The 25365-nt window shown below is 35.8% G+C and overlaps 2 protein-coding genes across 2 annotated transcripts in view; both read right to left on the reverse strand.

Moving 5' to 3' along the window:
* Positions 1-15391, reverse strand: part of LOC123266699 (putative odorant receptor 92a) — a 34698-nt gene extending 19307 nt beyond the window's left edge. The window contains exon 1 of the mRNA XM_044731071.1: positions 15329-15391. The gene's annotated coding sequence lies outside the window, so the exon portion shown is untranslated. The remainder of the gene's footprint in view (positions 1-15328) is intronic.
* Positions 9450-11378, reverse strand: LOC123266702. The gene is made up of 6 exons (XM_044731078.1): positions 11073-11378; positions 10837-10989; positions 10532-10727; positions 10376-10452; positions 9858-10027; positions 9450-9703 (listed from the first exon to the last, which is right to left on the reverse strand). Exons 2-5 carry the CDS (start codon positions 10984-10986, stop codon positions 9866-9868), a joined length of 585 nt encoding a protein of 194 aa, XP_044587013.1. The 5' UTR covers positions 10987-10989; positions 11073-11378; the 3' UTR covers positions 9450-9703; positions 9858-9865.
* Positions 15392-25365: the final 9974 nt, after the last annotated feature.

Here is a 25365-nt window from a genome sequence, read left to right on the forward strand (position 1 = left end):
GGGCACCTGGCACGTCCTCGACAACGTAACGATCGTTGTCCAGAACTTTGGTAATTTTATATGGCCCAGCGTACTTAGGTAGTAACTTTTTACTTGACCCGTCATTACTACTAATTATTCGTCTAACTAGTACTAAATCGCCACAATTAAACAGCCGAGGAGGGGCCCTTTTGAGATTATAACGCTCCTGCTGCTCTTGCTGTGAGCGTCGGATCGCCTCAGCTGCCTCTTCTCGAGACTGCTCGCGATCAACAGGATCATCAGAATCGTTCCCTATCGCATTAAGAATGCGCGACTCAGCAGCGTTCCGCGGTCGAAACCCTAATAGTAATTCAGAGGGATATTTACCCGTGGCTTTATTGATAGTATTATTTATTCCCCAAACAACGTTCGGCAATTCCTGATCCCACCGTCGGTCATCCCTAGCGCTCGCTGATAACATGCTTAAAATTGTCCTATTATAACGTTCTACCTGACCATTTGCCCTTGGAGTTGCCACGGCAGTAGCCACATGTACTATACCATTTTCCCGACAGAAATCTTTAAATTTGTGACTCATAAATGCTGTACCTCGGTCGCTAATAATTCGCCGTGGGAACCCGAAAAACTCTTTAATGCTCTCCAGCATTCGTATTACGGGCCCAACCTGCGTATCCTTAACGGCCTTGGCAAATGTAAACTTAGTGAAGGAATCTGCTACTACAAGAATCTGTGTATTTTTATTTGTACTTAACACAAAGGGACCCAAATGGTCGATGTGTACAGTGTCCATTGCCTTGGCAACCTTTTCTATCGGGTACAAATGACCTGGCTGCTTCCCGCTGGGACCCTTATTATATAGACACTCTAAACACGAAGAAATGTACTCTTTAACGTAACGTTTGCTATACGGAAACCAATAATCTGCCCGCAATTTATTCAAAGTTTTCTCAACCCCTGGGTGACCTATATCGTCGTGACAAATTTTGACAATACGTTGTCTTGCCGCTCGCGGTACGGCCCACCTAAGTCCACCCGCTTCCTTTCGGAATACGCGATTTTCTTTTAATACATAATCATTATGAATCTGTCGGCACGCGTCATCAGAGTTGTTGTGACTTAGTGCCTCGTGAATACGTTTCAATTCCGGGTCTTGTAATTGCGTGCATAATAGCCAATCACCTAATTCGATGTGCAATAACCCAATGTCTTCGATGTAAGCGGACATCTCACCCGGTTCGTACGGGCTACGGCTAAGTACATCAGCATGAGGCATTTTTACTCCGGCTCGGTATTCAATGTAACAGTCATATTCTAACAATTGAATCCACCATCTGGCGACGCGCGGCAATAAGTCTCTTTTTAAGAAGGTGGCCCGCAGTGCGCTACAGTCACTAACAATTTTGAACCGGAAACCATATAAATAAACCCGATACCTCTGTAGACTGCTTATGACTGTAAGAGTTTCTAGTTCGTAAGAATGGTATTTTTGTTCGTCTTTGTTTGTTTGTCTACTAAAATAAGCAATAGGTTTTATGGCACCATCGCCTTGGTGTTGTAACAATATTCCGCTTAACCCAAGTTTACTAGCATCTGTATGTAATTCTGTTTCCGCGCCAGGCTTGTACAACGCTAGTACAGGCCTTGAAACTAATTTGTTTTTTAAAGTGTCGAAGGCCTCCTGTTGTTCATTTTCCCAACGCCAAGCCTCAGATTTCTTTGTCAACAGTGTAAGTGGTCTAGCTATTATGGCAAAGTTTTCGATAAATTTCCTAAAATAACTGGCTAGGCCAATAAATCTTCTCACACTGTGAACATCGTGAGGTACTTGAATTTTGGAAACAGCCTCGATTTTATGGCCACCCGGCCTAATTCCCTGACTCGTTACTTCGTAACCCAAGTAATCGACCTTCGACTGTAAAAACATGCATTTACTCAACTTGAGAGTTAAGTTCGCTTCCCGCAGCGCTTGTAACACAAGCTTCAACGCATGTAACCCAGACTCAACGTTCTTTGATGGAATCAAGATGTCGTCCATATATGCTAAGACGCAAATAGTTCCGCGTAAGGGATTTATGACCTGATTTATCATCCTCTGGAACACAGCGGGTGCATTGGCTAACCCAAACGGCATTCGAAGGAACTCGTATTGCCCATCGGGCGTGACAAACGCTGTTTTCTCGATGGAACTTTCCGCGACGGGTATTTGGTAATATCCCGAAAACAAGTCTAATATTGTAAAGAAAGAATTTCCCTGTAGCCTATCGAGTTGATCGTCAATTAACGGCAGCGGATGCCTGTCTTTCTTTGTTATAGCATTTAAGGCTCGATAATCAACGCACATTCTAACCTCATCTTTCTTTTTCCGGACTAAGAGAATGGGGCTGGCAAACGAAGAATTCGACTCTCGAATGATGTTATTTTCTTTTAGCTCGTCGACTATGCCGCGTACTTTCTCACGTTCCGCGTATGATAATCGGTAGGGCCTATAAGTTACTACAGAATTACTGTTCAATTCGATATTTATCTCCGCTGCCCGAGTGTGACCTAGTTCGGACACATTAGATGCAAAGCAATCGCGATATTTGTCTAACAAATCATACAACGCATCTTTTTCAGATGGAGATACTTCCGGACCGGTTAAGATTTGATCACGCGGTAAATCGTTTTGAGGTTCTGTTTTTACTGTACGCATCATTATTCTAATGTTACTCTCTTCTAAGGACTCCTCCCGAGCACGCTCAGCCCTGGCGATTATTTTATCTCGATAAATAATTAACGGTCTATCAGACAAATTAACGACTGGGAGCATCCCAATTTCTGTATTTAACATGCTTCTTGGGATACAATGTTCCCGACCTTCTTTACCACGTACGCTTAGCTCTACATATAAATCACCAATAATTTTACTTCTCACCTTAACCTCGATGTTAGCTGCATGCTTCGGTGGTATGACCGTCGTCTCTTTAGCCCACAGCGCTATTTTCTGCGGGGGAAGTTTCTCCATTTCTGGTAGATGAGCCACTGTTTTGTCAAACAGCCGCAAGCGCCCATCCTTCTGGACCATGGTGACTCCTGGTAGATCTAAAAATGGTTGTCCCACAATAAGTGGTACATTTTGGAGGTCGTTGGGTACGACATGGATCTCGACGATTCCTTCGGCCAAATCAATTTTCAATTTGGCTTCGGCAACTCCATACGGCCGGACAATACCTCCTCCGTAACCTCGCAGCACTACTTCCGTCGGCTGCAACTCCAGCTGCATGGTGTCAGTCTCTTCCTTCCTTAGGGTGACACACTGACTCCCGGCGTCCACGTACGCCTTGAGTGAGGTGCCGTTGACAACCGCCTCCTGGAATCTCCCGTCTTCCGTCGGTGGCTGAGTTGTTCCTTTACTCAGAACCTTTTTCTCCTTATTTACCGTTTTATTTTCTGGACAATACCTGGCGATATGTCCAGTTTTATGGCATCGGTAACATTCAACTGAATCCGCTGATTTTGTTGCCGGTGCCGCTGACCTTTGGGTCGATTCTCGTTTCTCCTGCTTGATTGAAACCTGACGTGATTTCTCTGCCGATTGATGGAAACGAGAGGAATTCCGCTGTTGTCCGGCGGAATGTCGCCGCTCGTGGTGGTTTTTGCTATGGTTCTTATCACCACGGTTATCCGGCAATTCCTCTGCTTTGCTCAAGAAGACTCTCAACTCTTCTGGTGTCTGGAAATCATTTCTTTTGATGGTCATCCTCAAGGAATAATTCGTTATTCCGTGTGCTATACATGCTGCTGCTTCTTTACCCTGGATATTGCACGATGTGACCATTGCCAGTTTTGCAAAGTAATACTGCATCATCGGTTCATCTTTGCCTTTTATTCTAGCTAGCATCGTAGTCAATCGCTCGGGTAATTCAGTGTGGTCCGTGAACGCTGACTTCAGCTGTTCTTTCCATTCGGTCCAGGTGAATGTAATACTTGGTAGACCTTCATACCAAGTCCTCGCGACGCCCTTTCGGTTGTCCATGGCAAGAGTTGCGACGGTCGTGTCGTCCCAGCCATGGATTTTCTGCAATTCCTCGACTTGGTGAATCCAAACATCGATTGTTTGATTTTTCTCCTGGGGATCGAACTTCGGGATAAGTGTCTTCCCCTCAGTATTTTTCGATGCTCGTGGTGCTGGTCGATCCACCACAATTTTCACCGTTTCGATCAATTGGTGAAGCGCCCGTTGCCTCTCTGGCGATCTTCGGTCACTCCGCGAGTGTCTGCGCTGTCTTCGCGAACTTCGCGATGATCTACTTCGATGCTCCACTCGCGGTGACGTATCTCGCGATCGACTGCGAGAACGTGAACGCACGCTTCTATCACGTGAACGAGCCATTATTAACACTGATTAATCTATTTCACTCAATAGTTATCCACTAATTTAATACTGTGTTAATCGCACTACACAATCACTATTCACAATAATATTTATTAATACTCGCGAATAATGACCGTTCTTTATCCCACTTCTGAAGCTGTAAGAAACGCGTTATTCGTTTACAAGACGTTTATTAACAATATTGAGATTATACAAATGGATATGACTCAAAGGGTACAATAATATACGGGACAATAGAATGACGATAACCGAAGTGTACGAATTGGGGATCCTCTCGGAAGTGCCACCATCCTCCCTCGTTGCTGGGGTCCTAGAGTTACCCCAAGGGTGAGGGTAAGTACAAGGCCCGCCTGTACTCTCATCCCTCACTATCGGTCCTTGAGACTAGAGGGTGGACCTCTAATGTGGTGGAAGGGGGATGACGTCACTTTCATTATAATATTAAAAAAAAAGACAACGATATAATTAGATAATTTTAAAATTTATCAAATATAAATATAGGCATTGGATAAAATAAAATGAACTAAATTCAGAGAAGTCAGTAAAAAGACATTAAATTTTTATTTATATTATATTAATTCATAAATTCAAATAAAAATACAATTAAATATATAATTGCTTGCAATTTACGAGCTAATAAAAAATTGAAACAGAATTTCTATAAGGCTCTAGAGCACTAGACCACAACCCTTGAATGTTTACGGAATCGGTTCTCCAGGAGGTTGCGGATTAGGGAGCGGCGGGGTTCCACGCGCTCCAAAAAAATAAAACCTAGACATTTTTAAAATAGCAAGTATCACATTTATCAGAGTTAGCTATTCATGGAGGTTTACGGAGTCGGTTCTCCAGGAGGTTGCGGATCAAGCAGCTGTGAGATGTCTCGCGCTCCAAATAATAACCTAGACATTTTTTAAATAATGAGTGTCGTATTTATCCTAGTTAACTACTTATGGAGGTTTACGGAGTCGGTTCTCCAGGAGATTGTGGATTAGACTGCCGCGGGATTCCCCGCGCTCCAAATAAATAACCTATACATTTTTAAAATAGTAAATGTCGTATTTATAAGAGTTAGCTACTCATGGAGGTTTACGGAGTCGGTTCTCCAGGAGGTTGCGGATTAGGCAGTGGCGGGATTACCCGCACTCCGAAAAAATAACCTAAACATTTTTAAAATAGCAAGTGTCGTATTTATCAGAGTTAGCTATTCATGGAGGTTTACGGAGGTTGCGGATCAGGCAGCGGTGAGATTCAACAGAAAATGACAATTTCACTGGTGAATCAGTGGATTTCCACTGATTTAACCAGTGGACATAAAAGCGCGCATGCGCGCAGATATTTTGTTCACTGATTCAACCAGTGAACTTCACTGATTCACCAGTGGAATTGCATTCACTGGTTGGAATCAGTGAAATTCCACTGGTGAACGAGTAAAATTCCACTGATTTCTTTTTAGAGAGTAGGTTATTATTTGGAGCGCAGGAAATCTCACCGCTACCTGATCCGCAACCTCCTTTAGAATGACTCCGTAAACCTCCATGAACAGCTAACTCTGATAAATACGATACTTGCTATTTTAAAAATGTTGAGGTTATTTTTTCGGAGTGCGGGTAATCCCGCCACTGCCTAATCCGCAATCTCCTGGAAAACCGACTCCGTAAACCTCCATGAGTAGCTAACTCTGATAAATACGACACTTACTATTTTAAAATTGTCTAGGTTATTTATTTGGAGCGCGGAGAATCCCGCAGCAGCCTAATCCACAACCTCCTGGAGAACCGACTCCGTAAACATCCATAAGTAGTTAACTAGGATAAATACGACACTCACTAATTTAAAAATGTCTAGGTTATTATTTGGAGCGCGGGGAACCTCACCGCTGCCTGATCCGCAACCTCCTGGATAACCGACTTCGTAAATCTCCATGAATAGCTAACTCTGATAAATATGATACTTGCTATTTTAAAAATGTCTAGGTTTTATTTTTTTGGAACGCGTGGAATCCCGCCGCTCCCTAATCCGCAACCTCCTGGAGAACCGACTCCGTAAACATTCAAAGGTTGAGGTCTAGTGCTCTAGAGCCTTATAGAAATTCTGTTTCAATTTTTTATTAGCTTGTAAATTGCAAGCAATTATATATTTAATTGTATATTTATTTGAATTTATGAATTAATATAAATAAAAATTTACAGATGTCTAAAATCACGGGTTTCTAAATTGTCTAGTCTATATTTATAGATGTCTATTGTTTAAGAATTTATATATTAATTAAGATAATATATAAGAAGGTATTCCAATCGTGCAATGCATGATGGGAAATGTGTCAAGCGGTCGCGCCGCCACGAGTGTGTCAGGAGTACTAGCACTTAGTTAAAGTACTTTCATGCTAACTCTTATAATAATAATAATAATAATAATAATAATAATAATAATAATAATAATAATGAATAAATAAATAAAAACACATAATCTGCTTTTGAAACCATTATTTTTATTTTTTAATATTATTAATTAATTGTAATTAATAGTTTACAAACCCTGTCTGCGTCAATTTCTTTTGTAAATTTTTTCAGAAGTTAAACCTGATTTTTCTAAATGCAGCTTATCAGCTACCTCCGTTCAATATTGTACATGTGCTGGTTTAGCGCGCCTTATTTTGATATACCTGCCAACTATCCAGACAGGGTTCGGATCCTGCAAATACTGATTTTTTTTTAATAAAATTTTCATTTTTAGTCCTAAAAATATTTTTTTTTTCAATTTAAATTAAATATCACTATATTACATTATAATTAATTTCATTTTCTTATTACCTTAATTAATTAATAAATACTAACTATTAATAATCATAGATAAAATTATTTATTTAATAACAGCTGCACAATTATGGAATCGATGTTATAAACAATTGTCTGTCGTAAATTTAATTCCTTAAAATAAATTTTATATTAATAAATACTTATACAATTACAATTACAAAAATGAAAACTATTGCAAATAAAAAGTCAAGTCGTGCAAAAGAAGTTTCAAATAATTACAAAAAAACATTGACAATTGTTGAATTTAAATGCATTTAAACTTAAAAATTAAAAACCTCTACAGTATCTATTATTTAAAGAAGATGTAACAAATATATAGTATCATAAACAATATTATTTGGCTCAGTACTTGCTACATTTTAAGTAGTAATTAACGTTAAACAATTTCACATATTAAAATCATCAAAATGCTTAGATTTCAATTACATTTATAGAAAAAAATAAATCTAGAGAAAAAGATAAATCAATTTAAGTTATGAACTCATTTGCGAACGGTTTTCGTTGAAGTACGCATATATGCGCTCCGAGAACTGAAGACAACAATATTTGGATTGTCTGGTCGTACCGTGATGTCTTTGGCGAGCACATGCAGTCTCAGGGAAATAAATTTTCCAAGAACTTTATTGCAAATATTATGACACGTTGGAAAGTTCAACGAATGATTTGCCAGGGCATTTTGAACACTCAAAATTAAGACTCGATGGACATCCTGCAGGTGTAATAGTGATTTTCCATAGGTATTAAAAATCTCTTCAGCTATCTTCAGAAGTTGATACACTGCTTCAGTCGGATGTTTTAAGTTCTCACGATTTATTGCATCCGTCCAAGCCGAGCACACATTGGACAATGGTTCTGAAGAAATAGTTGCTGTTTCACAAGCCTCGCAACCGTTGGCTGATACAAATACCGCCCATCCAGAAAGGTAATAAAGTCCGTGCTCCTGGATTGCTGACAGTACACAACTATCTGGCATTTCAATTGCATCGAGTGTTTTATCGTCATCAGTAGTACGAAGTTCATCCTTTTTCTGTTTTAAAAATTCCAAATAATAAGGCTCATCATCGTCTTCATAAGATGCAGATGACGGAACTCGTAAATACTGAGCAACAGCGACTAAGCGCATTCGGTACCGTAGTTGACGAGGTTTTGGGTGAATATCACCACCAGCTCGGATCTGAGAAAATAAGTTTTCCACAGAACTTGAAGTTAGACGTCTCGTAAGAAGATACTGAAATTTTCCTGATAAAACCAGATCTTCACGTAAATTTAACGCTGTCGTTGTAGCAAGAATTATCCCTCGTTGAATAGGTTTCCATTTGTTATTGGTTGTAAATTGTAGATCTTTGATAATCTCAATGAAGCTTTGAAGAAACTCAACACGTTCTAAAAAAGATTCACCACTTCCAAGAGAATGACTTTTATGGCGACAAACCATCAAATCATACCACTGGCTGCATAATAAAATAAACCAACCGGTTGTCATAGCTTCTTGCGGAAGATAACCAGTCTGAGCAGAAAACATCAATGCACGTCCCATTTCTTCACTCAAAATTTTTTTAGCCAGTCCAACATGCATTTTATCAAATTGCGATGGATCTAGAATTGCAGCAGTAACACCAGTAACTAACACAGGCCCACCGAGTGATTGCAATTCTACTAGTTGCCGAACATGCGCAATATCAACTTCAGACAATGGTAAATTGTTTGCTTGGACGATAGGCCCGCTAAGAATGAACTTCGTCTTCAACAATTGAGACCAAATGCGTTTCAGGATGTGCGGAACATCAGAAGTCCAATGAAGAAGTTCATCAGGGTTTGATGGATGCTGACTAGAAGAATTAATCAAATAACGGCTGGAGGTAATGCTGTTCAGAGTCCACATACCAACATTAGTAGGTCCTTCATCCGTTGAGATGCATTTGACAATAATGCCCTGTTGATACAGCTCTTTTATGATTTTTTGCACGTAATTCCAGAGACATTCAGAGGTCACTGATTTTCCAGTCAAAGCATAGCCAACTAATTGTTTCCAATGACTAGTTAAGCCACGAGTTACAAATGCAATCGCGTGAGAAGCCATTGAATCAGCCTCATTTGAGTCTCTCGCTAACTCCGGAGTTACTAATCCAATGAAATTACCGAGGGCGCGATCATACTCAACAGCTGGATGGATAGACATTTCATCCAAGGCCAGCACACAATAATGAGCAGTTTCATCTTGTTGCTGTTGAATCTTCATCCATAGCCATTCAATAATGTTATGGAAAGTTCCAGGAGCAAAGTTGAAACCTGATAGTCTACTGTAAAGTGTAGAAAACGCAGGCAAAGGAAATCCTTCGATATCCCTTAAGCTTTTATAAGCTTTAGTACCCATCAGTAATCGAATTCTTAAACCTTTTTTGATGGTTTCCTCTGACCAAGGTTTAGAATTCGTAGAAGCATTACTTTTTAAAAACAACAGCTGATCTGGATTCAAAAACTTTTTCAAGTTAGTATCTAGCGTAGTTGATTTTTCAGCCATGTGAGAAACCTGAAAGAAATATTGATTAGTTATTAATTATTACTAAAAATTTTGCTTCATAAAAACATAATTATATTAGATTGCTTCTGATAACATTTAATCACACCCAAAATAAAAAGTGTACTTAGATTTTAGATTAAATAATACTTAGATTTTATATTACCTTTTTTTTTAATGCTGTATTCTCCTTGAGAAGCTCGTTGATTTGTTGCTCCAAGAGTAATTCTCGCGGTGACTTTTCAAAATTATTACTTGGCTGGCTAGAATTGTATGAGGTTCCAGGAAAAACTTCTTCGCAGTCTTGAATATTCTCATTTGGTGAAATTTCCAATCCTACATTATCCAAAATATACATAAGTAGAATTAATAAGAAATAAAATATTATGTTAAAATGAAAATTAACACTCGACAGAATGATATCAATGCTGTAGCATTTAAGTTATAACTAAATAAATATTTAGTGGATATGATAGTATAACAACAATAGTACAATTTTTCTGAAAGCCCAAGTCACCATAAGTTATTGAGCGAACATAATTGTTAGATTTAATTTATTAAATCAATTATGATCATAATAATCAATTATGACATCATAATTAGAGTTTTCATGCTATAAAAAAGGAAAAGGAACACACAAAATAATACAGGAGTTAATAATTGTCCTTCAGACATTTCACTTACCCAAACATAAATTTTACACTCCATATCTTTATTTAACCATTTGAAATTATTATAAAACTTTATTGTCGAAATACTGACTTGCATGAAATAATAAATTTTTTTTATTGTATATCATTTAACAAAATGTAATGAATTAAAAAATTAATTCGAACTTACGTTCAGTTAGTTCTGAAACTCCGGACCTACGTCTCTTACTGCTGATTGAGTAGTCATCATCGTCATCATCATTATCATTATTAATATCAGCATCAAAAGGTTTATGAGGCGACGGTGTCAAAATATCAGGGATGACGTTTTTTCTTAATTTATAAAAATTATTTTCGTGATAAAATAATTCTTTACTAAAATGACCCTGTCAAAAATTAAATAAAACAGATTATAATTAACCAGTTCTACGAAAAAGTTACCTAAAAAGATTTCATGTAATTAAATGGGCAGATTATATTATTAAAATAATATACCTCACACAGCCGAGAATTTTCATTAATGGGTTTCAAAATTTTGCAAGCTGTTACCCACTTGTTCCTGATATCAATGCACCTAGGAAACCGCATAACTTTGAAACCTTTCTCGCTGCTGTTGTGACAATTCGGGAAGCTACATCCACCCATAATCTTTAATAAATAATATGTTATTATTAAACAAATACTAATCACTATCAAGATAACACTGAATAAAAATATTAATATCTACTTACTTTTTTTTAGATTGCCAATAAACAATTTCAACAACCAAGCGTCATTACAAACAAATCGATATTTTTAAATAAATGACGATCGCAAACTTTATACTACGTTTATCAATCAAATAAATCAAAAACTTCATTTTGCAAGTATACACACTTGTGAACTGAATTATTAATATATACAGATTTCATTTTTAATCGTATAATAATATCTGTATTCATTATAATTATAATGATAAACAATATATTGTTCAAAACATTTATAGTAAATAACAATGAGTAGCGTAGTATTCAATATTTGCCGCCATAAAAATTCGTATCACACACAGCTAAAATTATAAAATATTAATTTATGAGTAATAATATGATAATCGATCATAGAAAATTTACTTTTAGTAAGAAAAAAATTAGAATAAAATATACCATAATGATTTACCTATCATTCGATAAACTGTTCTGTATATAATTATTTTTTTACGACAGACAATTGTTTATAACATCGATTCCATAATTGTGCAGCTGTTATTAAATAAATAATTTTATCTATAATTATTAATAGTTAGTATTTATTAATTAATTAAGGTAATAAGAAAATGAAATTAATTATAATGTAATATAGTGATAGTTAATTTAAATTGAAAAAAAAAAATATTTTTAGGACTAAAAATGAAAATTTTATAAAAAAAAATCAGTATTTGCAGGGTCCGAACCCTGTCTGGATAGTTGGCAGGTATATCAAAATAAGGCGCGCTAAACCAACACATGTACAATACTGAACGGAGGTAGCTGATAAGCTGCATTTGGAAAAATCAGGTTTAACTTCTGAAAAAATTTACAACAGAAATTGACGCAGACAGGGTTTGTAAACTATTAATTACAATTAATTAATAATATTAAAAAATAAAAATAATGGTTTCAAAAGCAGATTATGTGTTTTTATTTATTTATTCATTATTATTATTATTATAAGAGTTAGCATGAAAGTACTTTAACTAAGTGCTAGTACTCCTGACACATTCGTGGCGGCGCGACCGCTTGACACATTTCCCATCATGCATTGCACGATTGGAATACCTTCTTATATATTATCTTAACTGCGACGATAATCACTAATTAATGTTTCTATTAATAAAAATATACAGACTAATAAAATTTTTTAATTTATGCTAAAAATTTTCTGATGCTGACAGTTTTTTGTAACTGTCAAATTATTCGTCTAATTTAGTGCGCATGCGCAAACGAAAATTTATCATATCATCGTCCGAGAAACGGCTGATGATCGTATTTTATTGCTATGAATATAGTTGGGCGGCCGATGGTGAGCCGGCCATAGGCTGATAATAGAGCACCGACGCTTGACCGAGCCTCGGGAGCCGAGCCTCGGACGATTGTAGATTTTTTTTGAGCATCGGTGACTTCGTATGGGGAAATGAAACTTTTGCTGAAAAAAGTAAATTTAAACATGACTTATACTATCATTATCTAGCGCCGAGGTGGCGGAAAAAAAATTAAAATCGAACACCTTTGTTACATATCAAAGGGGTTCGAGCGATATTTTTAACGTTAATTTCTTATTTAATATCCAACAGTCACTTGATTTACATCTCCTTATCTTTAAACAACTCAATTTTTTAAGGTTCTATTATTATTGTACGTCATTTTTATAGACTTCGACATTCAGTTGACTAATTTTTCACATTTAAAAACTATCTAGCAAGTAAACTTTTCTGTTGATATCTTAGTCGATTGATTTTATTTAATTGAAAGAATTTATTTTATTTTAACTTCCCGTTATGAAAATCAAGAATTTTCAAAAAAATCGGGAAGTTATTAGTTTCACCCCAGTTTTTGAAAATCGAGTTCTTATCAAATCTTCACGTTTTGAGGACCTAGGAAGCTATTCTGACTTTTTTTACGAGGACGTCCTTTCCATGTACGTATGTATGTGTATGAGTGTGTAAACTTCTCATAACTTTTGAATAGCAAGACCGATCGAAATAGGGTTTACGGCATTTGAAAGAGTTTTAATGCCATTAGATTTCATGTGAGCCATTATTTCAATCTCACAAATAAAATTTTCAAACAAATTTTTTTTACAATATCTTCTCAACTAGTGTAGGGATCGATCCCAAAATCTAATTAGTTCTTTAGGTCAGAAAACAACATTGATTGCCGCAAACCACATCAAAATCGGTTCATTTGTTCAAGAGAACTGGTCGAAAAATTTGGAAAAAAGTATTTTTTTTATATAACTTCAAAATTTCTTCTCAGATCGTTTAGCGAGTGAGACGTAATCTTTGTGTGTTCAAAAAACTACCTCGGTTGTTGTAAACTGCATCAAAATCAGTTAATTCGTTCGGGAGATATTGCAGTTATAAATTTTTACAAAAAGACTCGACTAATATAATTACTAGTTTTTCTAGCTCGACAGTATTTAAAAGTTGGATTTTCAGCTCAAAACTTTATCGTACGAACCTTCTCGAGCGTTTTCAGTTGGAACATAGCGGGAAGTTTTAGGAATGGCTTGTAAGGTCAACACTTTTTCAGATTTCTTTTATTTGTAAATTTAACATTTATTCTGTTAAAATCAACACAAAACAGTGTTAAATATTTAACATAAAATTTTTCGACGCAATGACGTGAAATTTTTTACTGTGTAAGTAATTAAGAACAGTGCAAAATTAATATTTAGATATGATTCCGATGGTTGTTACAATAATTATAAATTATAATTATATGATAAAATTAATATCTTTGCTTTATTACTTTCAGTTCTTCAATTTGCCTTATCAATCATATCTTTTACTAAAATGAAATTGATTGTAAAATTAAAAATTTTTTCCCAGCCCAAGTATGAAAATATTTATAACCTGCAAGTCAGTCATATTTGATATTTTTATTCCATATTGACAATGAGGAGGGAGAAAGGTCTGTTGTAAATTTCATTGTATATTAACGTATAATATAATAAAATATTTTATGAAGAGAAGTCTTGTCTCAATTTTATACTTTCCCTTGTGTGCGCACACACACACACACACACACACACACACACACACACACACACACACACACACACACACACACACACACACACGCACACGCACACACACACACACACACACACACACACACACACACACACACATAGTGACAACATCGCGGGGGTAGTCAGGAAGCTTCCTGTGACCTTAAAACGTCGAGATCTGATGAAAACTCGATTTTGTCAAAACGGGGTAAGACCATAATAACTTTCCGATTTTTGAAAATCTTCGATTTTCTTAGCGGGAAGTTAAAAAAACTAACTCGAATCAAGAGAAAAATTCTTCAAACAAAAAAATAATTTTGAAGAGTTTAATTGTCTTGAATCAAGTAAAATTTGCTTAAACCAAAAAAAATTTCTTACTTTAAGAACTTTCTTACTCAAATGATGACGATGGAGTTCTTCAAAATTATTTTCTTGATTCAAGTTAATTTTTTTTCTATGTACTAACATTCGGTCTCCTTCGTAATAAACTGATGTAAGTAGAGAGAAAATGAGCGATTCTCGATAGTAACGAAATGGATAAACTATTCAAAATTTTAGGTAGTACGCTGGAATGTGACTTTTTTCTTACATCTAGGACGGAAAAACTACCTGATGAAGCAAAGTATCTAGAAATAAGATATTTTGCGTACGCCACCCAGTGCTCGAAAGGGGACCTTACTAAACGAGTATGACAAAAAAGACAACTCTTTTAAGCTAGTTATTTCTCTTCTGGTATGTAGTTTATTTTTCATTGGGTGAATAATGACAATAGTATTATTCAATTATATATTTTTTATTCAAAATTTGAGATCAATTTCTAATATCGTAGCCAACAACAGAACTGTACGCGTCATATATTTTTACATAAAACTCTAGTAAAAAGTTCTGAAAAGCTATAAAATATTTCAACACATCATCATGATTAGAATTTAATATTAGTTGAACAAGAAGAAGTAAGCTTTCTGGTTAATTTGTTTGAACTAAAATACTGAGGTAGGTAACTATAGTCCCAAGTATCTGAAAATTATCAAATTATCGAGTCAGCACTACGTTGAAAAAAAAATTAATTTGATTCAAAATAAAAAAATTATTTTGAAACTTTCATCTTACATCAAGTTGAAAATTTCATTAACTGAAAAATTTTTTGGTTTAAATAAATTTTACATGATTAAATTAATCTTTTAATTATTTTTCATCAATTGCAAGAAATAAGTATCAATTTTTGATAAAATCTACATACCACTTGTGAAAGAGAACTGTCTATTGACATGATGCCATAAGTAGTGAAATTAACATTTCGATGCAAAAGTTCTCTTGAAAATTCAATGAGCTACAATAAAAAAAATTACATTTGAAATTCTCTTCATACTATTTAAAATGATTGACAGCAATTAAATTTTCCAGCGAATTTGTTTATGTCTAACAACGATATTCAAGCAAGGCAGAATCTCGCGCTTATGACACTGAAGGACACTCATTCATACATAAATATGTTAATGTGCGCACACGAGAGAATCATTTTATTTTACTTATAGTGCAAAATTTTACAGTATCTTTCTAATTTCGATACATATTAATCCTTTATATAAATATTCCGTTTTATTAATTAAATTAAAAAGAAGCTATTATTTTTATTCAAGTATAAAACATGAAGGAATATTTTCAAATTTTGGTATAAACGAATTCGCTAATAGTATTTCATTATGAGTGATTACCGCTTCTTCAGTCTTTCTATCAACAGCATTTTGATCTAGTAGCAGGTGAAGATAGTATCCTATTTTCTTAAACTTAATAAACAAACAATTAAACAGAATTTCATTCAATTCTATTAACATATTGCACGCCTCATAGCGCGAAGCGCGTGAGGTTGTGCTTTATACTCGACTCGTGAAGGTCAAGCAATTTTGTGATCTTTAAATGCCTCTATCACAACCATATTACACTTATACAATGATATAAGTAAATATACACCGAAAAAACACTTAAATTAAACCATCTTTTAATTTCTAAAATCATTTCATGTTGCTATTTTGAAAAAAATATCGTTTTGAAAAAAATATTACGTGGACGTCCGGATGTCACCCCATTTTGGATGCACCAACGATTACTCCCGAACAAATTGATATTTCAAGACCGGACCTTTTTTATTAGTTTAAGAATTCAATGAACTGGGTCCGTATTTCATATCAGTGGCCTGGTTTACGTGTTTTTTTTTTTAATTGAATTTTTATTAAAATTCACTACGATACAACCGTACAAAGCCAAACGAACTTTTCTTATTTGTCACGTGAAAACTATGGCGCTACTTGATCAAGCTAGATTTTTTTAGACTGCGTGCACATATGACAAGAAAAAAGGGCGCCGATATTTAAAAAAAAATAAAAAATACTCTGTAAGAAATTACTTAATTATAATTTTTTTTTCTTAATCAATTACACAATTAATTTTTTTTTTTTTTAAATGAATGAGCGTTATGAGGCGTGCACTTTTGGATTTTCCAAACTTTTTCAATATATAATTTCAGTAATTACTTCTCTCTTAATTTTTGTTGCATACGTCGTCAGAAGTGCAAAAGTAAGAAGAATTTTCAAAGTGCCGAAACTGTGGAAAAAGCTAGCGGAAGAAAAAGTCATTCGATTGGTAATTATCAATTGCATTAACACAGAATATAAAAAAAATATAGATGAGGAAACGAAATAAATTGTAGCTAATAATGTTGGAATCGCGTAAAAATCTGCAAGCTCACTACAAACAGCACATAGTTTCATGTTGACATGATTAGCGTTTATAATATCTGACATAATTGACTCATCGAGATGATGTTTTACTGTGAATAAAGTATTAACTCCAATTTCCGTATTTAAGTTCCCAAGTTTTGCAATCATTGTATTCATACTTTTGAATCGTTGATAAATGGCATTTAGATTGAGTATATATTGCATTAACAACAAGTTATTAATAGTGTTTGAAACTATCCACAGTGGAGTTGTAATTGACGTGTTGATAAAAAATGAAAGAAACAAATTCAAAATAATAATTACGAACATGAATAAAAACATAGAATTCATACTATAATTGTTTGTAACTTCGTAATGTTTTGTTATTTTCAGGATGTTGTCAATAATTGATATTTCATTGATGATATTAGCAATCGTCCTTTCGCGACAAATATTCATCAGCCATGTCGTGATGACATTTACGCTTCCAAAAAGCACCAAGCTTTTGAAAACAATGCTGGTTACTATTAGTCTAGAATTAACTGTCCACAAGTTCAATGCCAGTATGACTATTATGTATGTTATTGTCATAAGTATTAATATAACATTAATAAAATATTTGTAATTGTAAGTAGCATTTGAATACACTGAATTGTTTGCATTACTAATAGGATCAAAAATTTTAAAAATGTTCACTTTCCACGAAGCCAGTCCACATATTTTGAAAATAGTTATATAACAGTTTAAAAGATAGCGTTTGAATTTTAAATCCATTTGATATTCAATAAGATAATCTTCTTAAATAGCTTACTATTTTATTCTACGTGCGTTGCTTAATTGATTCAACGGAGCATTCGATCAGCGGAAAAATTCTAACTGAATTATGTTTATTTTAAAAGAAACGATCATTATTATCAATGGAAGCAATTTTTCACGTTTGAATGTATTTTTTTTTTTGACAGTTATGATTATGGTCGTCAAAGATGATTAATTAATTTACGCATTTACAGTAAATAAAATTTATATTGAGGCTTTTACTTGGCTATAAACCAATTGAATTAATTGATTTTTTGCACTCTGCAACGTGGTTGTGCATTATTGTCGGTTGACAGCAAACATAAAGCATACTCAACTTTAATTATTCTTACCAATTACATAATATACTTATTTAATAAAGAAAGTATATACTATTACAAAGAGAAATTTTCAATTTCTTATCACTTGAAGCCAATTATGAGAAACATTTATTTATTTATTTCTTTATTGATAAAATCATAATCATATTTTGATGTTAAGTTGATTGAAAATAGACTAACGAATTAATTTACAATAATAATAGATGTTGAAGCTAGAGTAGTTTATGCTATTTGTCTCACGATTTAATAGAAGAGACGCAAGGGCATTGGCTAATGTGTGATGTGAAGTCAAATAAATCAATTCAACTGTCTCCATACACAATATAGTTATAATCATTAATTAGTTCACTGATAAGCGATGGAAGAGCAAAATTGTTTCTTTGACGTGGCGGATAAAAAGGCTGATCAGATCGTAAAAATCTCTGAGGCACTAAGATAGGGATTTGTGATAATAATCTGGGACAATCAATGCCAACACTTAATATACCTGAAAACAGGAGTACTGAGGCACAGATCCTTCTCTCTTCACGTGTTAGTAGGTTGACATCGACACACATGGCAAGATAATCAAATCCCCTAGGTGGATAATTTACAGATTTTTTGTACCAGATGTAGTTAATAAATTTACATTGGTCTTTTTCAATGTTGTTAATATATGATACGTGCACATATAGATATGACGGTATTATTAGCAAGAGAGTCACAGATGCCTTGAACTGTAGTAAGGTCATAAATTTGACGCTCAACAGGCGAAGCATTAAGTGGTTCATCAATGCCAAAAAATAATCCATTGTTTCTTCTAGCTAGTCTGTCCTCAACTTCACGCAGTATATCACTATTATCAGTAAAGACCTGGATTTCAGAAATTTTATTGCTAAGTTCCGTAATTTTATCTATATTTGATGTAATCGCCTCCTTAGTAGCAGAAATGCGAGCTTCGGTGTGGGTTATTTTATTTTCTACAGTGTTAATTTTTCTGTTAAATTTCTCAGAAAAATATTTAGCTGTAGATTTTAAACTATTAACACTGGAGATGACAGGTGCAAGTTCACTCTTAAAATCATTGCGCAGAAAATATATTTCTTGATTAAATATATAACGAATCTCATCAGCTGAGGTAGATCCACACCTGCCGTAGCATCTTTGAAAAAGCCCACCTGGTAATATTGGAGGGTTTAGTGCAAGGAAGTGTTACGGTTAGAAATTTTGGTTAAATTATTAAGCAATTATAAATATTCCCACTGCAAAATAAATGGATGAAAGGATCAGAATAGAAGAAAGCAGAAGAAGAAGAAGAAGAAGAAGAAGACTTGGTATTGATTTGGGAGTGTCAATAGCAAGGTGGACACAAGAGTCAAAGTGACACCCTCATGACTGAAAGGTAAAGCGCAGGTATAGGAGAACAAAAAACGCAGGGAGAAGAGGCTTTAATCCGAGGTGAAGGCCACCAGACGAGCCATGGCACCAGGTATCCTTGGTGCGGCGCCAGGAATCCTCGAAAAGAAGACACAATTTCTAAAGACCAAAGGGGAAGTTTTCATCACCCCTAGTGAGAGATGTCCCACCACCGGTAATCAAAGCTCGAATCCTCCACGAGAAACGCTGGTGGTCGCTGAGGGATGACCAAATACAGCTCGCCGCTTTGAGGTGAAGGCCATCGGCGGACTAGTGGTGACAGGAATTTTTAATATACAATTAAAGAAATTCTTAGAAAACAAAGGGGATGTGCCACCCCTACTAGCCTAAAAGTATGGAAACTGGGGATATGCCACCACCGCTATCCAAAAGCTTTACTCCTTCGTGAGTGTATAAAAATGCAAGCTCCTCGGGATAAGCAGTGCAGTCAATTATCAAATATTATTCCATACGGGGAACCTCTTGATGATTCTCACCAGTTCAGTCTTAAATAATATTGCATAAAATCAAATATCAAGCAACAGAAGTACTACTTCTGTTCAATATACATACATCTAAAATTCAACGATAAGCATTGATTTCAAATTCATAATTAAAAATTACTGTCAACGTTTTCAAAACTGTTATAATCAAATTTAACTACATCGATCATCAACCCAAGCATCGAGGTTGACGATCAGTCATTATCCGACAATTCAATAACTAAACCAACATCGTGAATTCAATTGCGGAGGATTCGCCATTCAGAGCTCAACGTCCAGAGATTTCAACGCCGAATCAATCCAAGAAGCCATCTTCAACGACGAGTCAACGCAAGATTTCAGCTCAACGCAACTGCTCAAAAACCCTTCAACGACCCAAATTCTAACCGTAACGATCCAATAAAGTAGTATTCAGTAAGTACAATACAATTCACCATTTAGTTTCCCAACTCCCTTAAAAATTTGCTTTAATATGGCTCTTTACCGTAAGATGGACGGTGGCGTTGTTTGCTCGGTGGGTCTTATATATGTGACTGAATAAAGTAGTCAGTACTTGTCTCGGATAGCTTAACTGGTAGAGTCCTTGGCGCGTAACCGAGAGATCTGGGTTCGATTCCCAGTCTGGGCTGTCTGATTATTTTTTCAATTACGGAAAAAATTCCCAGTGAGTAGGTCCCCCCCCCCTTTCCCCTATCCGTTCTTTCCCAACTCCCTTAAAAAATTTGCTTTAATATGGCTGAGTATATTGACAGAAGAATAAACGCCTGTTTGATATTCTTAAATCGTAAGTAAATTAATAATTTCTTTCTTTATTATTTCTTTCATATTTCTCCTTCTTCCTTTTCCAACCGGTTCTGATGGTCATCCCCTTAGAATTAATTAATCAATAAGTTCTTAAACCAACGAGATTCGCCAACAAGTGTGACTGCCACTCCCAGGGTAAAGGTATTTAGTTGTTTGACCGTAAAAACAAGCAATCGATTGCATTTGTGTCGTTCTAGGACGTAACAGAAGACTGGGTCGGAACCGCGTTAACATGACTTCAGCCTAGTCTGTGCTGCGTCTTAAGACGTCGTCTCCTGTTTTACTAATCCTTCTCTGAAATTTTTTCCATCAGGAGGCACCGCGCGTAAGCTGCAACTTCATTCTAGTTTTCTTCTCTTCTTATCATGTGGTTCACTAGGTTTGTAAGGTTGAGAGCCTTGCCTATAATTGCTTCGGTGTCCCACGATTTCCATCTATCTTCCCATTGTTTGAGTGTTTCCGCCTTCAATCTTGCTCTCGTTCAAGCTGTCAACTTTGGTTTTGAAGTTGTAGAGTTTTGTCCTTTCGAATGCTAGAAGGGAGCTACTTCAGAGACTATGCGGTAGGCACAGGTCACCTTGAGGACCCCTCGTAGTTGCACTGCCGCTATTTTGGGCCGAGCGATCTTCAGCTTCAGAATATCTGCCCATACTTCCGATCCATAAATTTTCTCCACGGAGAAAAAATATTGTTAAAATGACTATCCAACGTATCCTTAATTTAAATGACATTTCCTTAAAATAGCAATCCAGATTTCTGATTTAAGGATTTATTTGTTTCCCGTAAGCATTACAGAAAATAACTCTTGTAAATATATGTAGTTTCGTTAAAACAGGCAATTGTTTTGTTAACGTAAGGATCTGTATAGTTGAGTCAACTAAATGTTATGCCTAAAATAATGATACGGATCGTCATTTTGACTGTCCGCTGTATAGCTATATTGGCTATACAGAATATCTCTAAGAAAAATGAGTGTACGGCGTATAGTCAGAATAACGATACGTATTCTTATTGTGACGATATTTTTTTCTCCGTGTAGAGCAGGATTGAGTGAATTATTTCGAGAACGATTCTTCTCTTTTTGATTCGTGGGTCCATCGTGTTAGTCATTATCCTTGATGGGCTGGATGCCGTCTTACTGGCTTTTATGCATGCCCGATCTAGATGTTCGCGAAAGAACAGCTTTTCGTGACACCCAGGTAGTGCGCGCGCGTGTGTGTGTATTGCTCTACTCCTGACTTGCCGCTGTGTGACGATGTTGCAATATAAAATTGTTAGTATGTCCTAATTTCGACATTAAATCAATAAAAAAAGGGATGTTTTAAATACTAGATATTAGGGTGCTTCATTTGAGACGACAATTTTTTTTCCTCACTCCATTGACGAAATATTGTTCTTTACATAGAAAAAAAAATTCTCACCAAAGGATAGTTCTTAATTTCAATTTTAAGTACTCGCTGGATGAATTTAAAGTTTTCTCATATAATTAACCCGTTAAAATCATTTTTTTTGCTTAAATTATCTATAGCATAGCGACATTTCATGATATTCATTTGACCATGGGCGGAAGTTGTAGAGGGATTTATGAGCTATCTCGCCAGTAAAAAATTGTATATTCGATTTTTGCTCAAAACTCGTGGTTTTTTTATTTTTTCTCCTAAACTATTGATCTGACACCAAAATTGCAAAGGACCTTTTTTGTAAAGAATTTAATTTTCTACAAGATAGATTGATAGCTGAACCCTTTCAATAAATTGCCTTTGAGATAATAATAATAATTTATTTATTGTTTCTCAGACAGTTACATAGTCTATAACAATAGGTTAGATTTGGCAAAAATAACATAATATAATTTAATAATATAATATAAATATTGCAGCACTGTTGTAAAAAGTGATATACTGTTTTAATCGAGGATACGTCGTTGCGATTCAGAAGCTCGCATTGGAGTTGATTAGAGGAATCCAAGGATTTTAAGTAGAAGTCACGGTAGGGTTTGTAGATTGGGCAGTTGTTGAAAAGATGGTCAATTGTGTCCAGTTGATCCGAGTTGCAGATAGGGCAAGGTAGAGCAGGGTTAAATTTGTAGAAAGTTTGGTTAAAAGAAAGGTGAAAATAGTATTTGCTGGCAAGCCTCGTTTGTAAGAAAACTTTTAGAGCTTGAAAACCGACTCTTCTGTTCAGGAACATAGCTCTGTTGCCATCCATAGGTCTAGGTAGTTGTAATTGCAGGTAATGTGCATTCTTGGCTTTTCTCAGGTCTTCTTGATGTAGGTGCAGTTTATATTTTTCCAGGAAGTAGGTTTTAGATGCTTTCCAGCTATCAGGGTCAAGCTTTTCTAGCGTAGTCAGTAGCTCGGGTGTGATCTTTCCGATCAGATTAAATATATAGGCAAGCCAGTTATGCTTATCATTATTGTTATAATTTCTAAGGTCTAGTAAACGGCGAAGACATTTTTTTGGAAGTCTATTATCGTCCATTTCGAGGATTTTAATAATCCATTGCCAAGTAGCAGTGAGGACCTGGAAATCAAGTGGGAGTCTGCCTAGTTCAATTCTAAGTAGGGCTCCTTCTGTGTTTCTTGGCAGACAGAAAATTCTTTTAAAGAATTCTGTTTGTACTTGCTCAATTAATTCTAAATACTTGACAGCCCAGATTGGAGCGGCATATAGAAGTGTAGATACAATTATGCTGTCAAATAATTTATTTATGCAGTTGAAGGAGTCCGTCTTGGCTTTCATGAGTATAGGGTGGACTGAACTGAAAGCCATTTTGGCTTTGTTGATCGCTGCTAAGGCAGTTGGTCTGCTGAACCCTGATGAGGAGATTTTCAAGCCTAGGTATTCGTATGAGCTTGTTGCTGTGATTTCCTTTTCCCCATATAAGAATTGCCTATTGATAGAGTGTTTGCCTCCTCTTCTACAGATTAAGACCTTGGTTTTGTCTATATTCACGTTTAGTAAATTCTTGTCGCAGTACAACTTGAGTAGATCAATTTTACTTTGGAGGTCAATAGGTGAAGAGGCCAAAATCACAAGATCGTCAGCATACATCAACAGAAGAATGTCCAGCAAGCCATCAATATTCGTGCCTTCGCAGCCCTGATTCCTTAGAAATTCTTCAAGGTCGGCGATGAAAATAATGAAAAGAAGTGGGCTAAGTAGTTCTTCTTGGAGGACTCCTTCATTTATTTCAAAGTCACAGGACAGCGAGCCATTTATTTTTAGCTTCAGCTGAGCAGAGATATAAATATTTCTGAGGAGTCTAACCAGTTTGGCACTGCAGCCTGCATCGAAGAGTTTTTTCCAAAGCAGCTTATGGTTGACAGAATCGAACGCTCTCCTAAAGTCGACGAACAGTAAAAATTGAAGTGCTTTGCGTTGCCTTAGGCGGCAGTTGAGAGCAGATAATAGTGTGAACAGATTGTCAGAGCATCCTCTGCCGGCTCTGAATCCCGCTTGTGTTTCAGAGATAATTTTACTTTCTTCGGCCCATTTCGTTAGTCGACTGTTAATCATGCTCGTGAGAAGTTTAGCGATGTGATTTATTAGGGCAATGCCCCGATAATTTTGGGGATCTAATTTATCACCTTTTTTGTGTATCAATGTCACCAGAGCAGCGAACCATTGATTTGGCGGTATTTCTTCGCTCAGAATTTTGTTTATTAGGCACAGAGTATAGAGCTTCCAGTTGCATGGCAGATTCTTTAGGAATTCATTCTGTATGTTATCAGGGCCAGGTGATTTGTTATTTTTGCAGCGAGCAAATGCCTTATCAAGTTCTTCCAAGGTGAATTCTTTATCTAAGTCTGGATGATCTACTCCATAAAAAGTTGTGTCATCTGGATCAGCTGTCGGTGTGATTTTATGGTAGAAGTTCTCCCAGATGCCAATCGGGATTGGGTTGTGCTGGAATTATCTGGATCTAGACTCTTTTATTACCTTCCAGAACTCCGTCGAGTTTTTAGTGTTCGCAAGGCTGTCCAACTTCTTTTTTTGGAGTTCCTTTTTTTTGTGTTTGATCAATCTTCTGTATTCTTTCTTCGCCCTCCTGTATTTATCAAGTTCTGGTATATTGAAGGCAGCTGTTTTGCATTCAGTAAGTAACCTTTTAACCAATTTTAATCCTGTGCGACAATCTGTATCAAACCATTCTTGGTTCTGTTTTTTGACCTTCCTACGCTGAGGGTTATTTGTGATGACCATAGAAGCAGACTGAGCAGCATCCATAATAGCATCGGTGAGATTTGTGCAAATGTGATCTAGACTTTCATCAGCAAAATTAACAGTGATTTTACGCGAATATCTGAGATGGGATTTATAATTTTCTTTATTTTCGGCCTTCCAGGTGAGGAAGTTTCTCTTCATTTCAACAGTAGCTTTGTTAGAAAGATGTTCATACTTTGCAGCTAGGGTGACTAAAACCGGGAAGTGATCTGAGGGGTTATTTTCTTGAATGACTTCCAGGTCTATGATGTCTGGGAGTCTGTTGCTGCTAATCCAGCCCAAGTCCACTATGCTTCTTCCAATGTGTGTGCAGGTGAAGTGTGCCGGCGTATCACTCACTGTTCTACCGTTGATTAATACCATGCTATTGTTTTCCATGAATTCTACTAATCTTTTACCTCTGTAGTTAATTACTGTGTCCATAGATTTTCTTTCTGGGTTTAAGCTTGTTCCATCTGTTAATTCTTCTGCTAGTGTATTTAGATGACCTAATCT

The sequence above is a fragment of the Cotesia glomerata genome, linkage group LG6 (assembly GCF_020080835.1).
Source record: "Cotesia glomerata isolate CgM1 linkage group LG6, MPM_Cglom_v2.3, whole genome shotgun sequence".
In the NCBI taxonomy this organism is placed as follows: domain Eukaryota; kingdom Metazoa; phylum Arthropoda; class Insecta; order Hymenoptera; family Braconidae; genus Cotesia; species Cotesia glomerata.

Bases quoted from the DNA above. Each gene is read 5' to 3' on its own strand.
- LOC123266702 (XM_044731078.1), bottom strand. From the start codon at position 10,986: ATGGGTGGATGTAGCTTCCCGAATTGTCACAACAGCAGCGAGAAAGGT. The intron at 10,728-10,836 runs GTATATTATTTT...AATTTTTGACAG, and splicing joins AAAATTCTCGGCTGTGTGAG to GGTCATTTTAGTAAAGAATT. The intron at 10,453-10,531 runs GTAAGTTCGAAT...ATTTCATGCAAG, and splicing joins AGTTTCAGAACTAACTGAAC to TCAGTATTTCGACAATAAAG.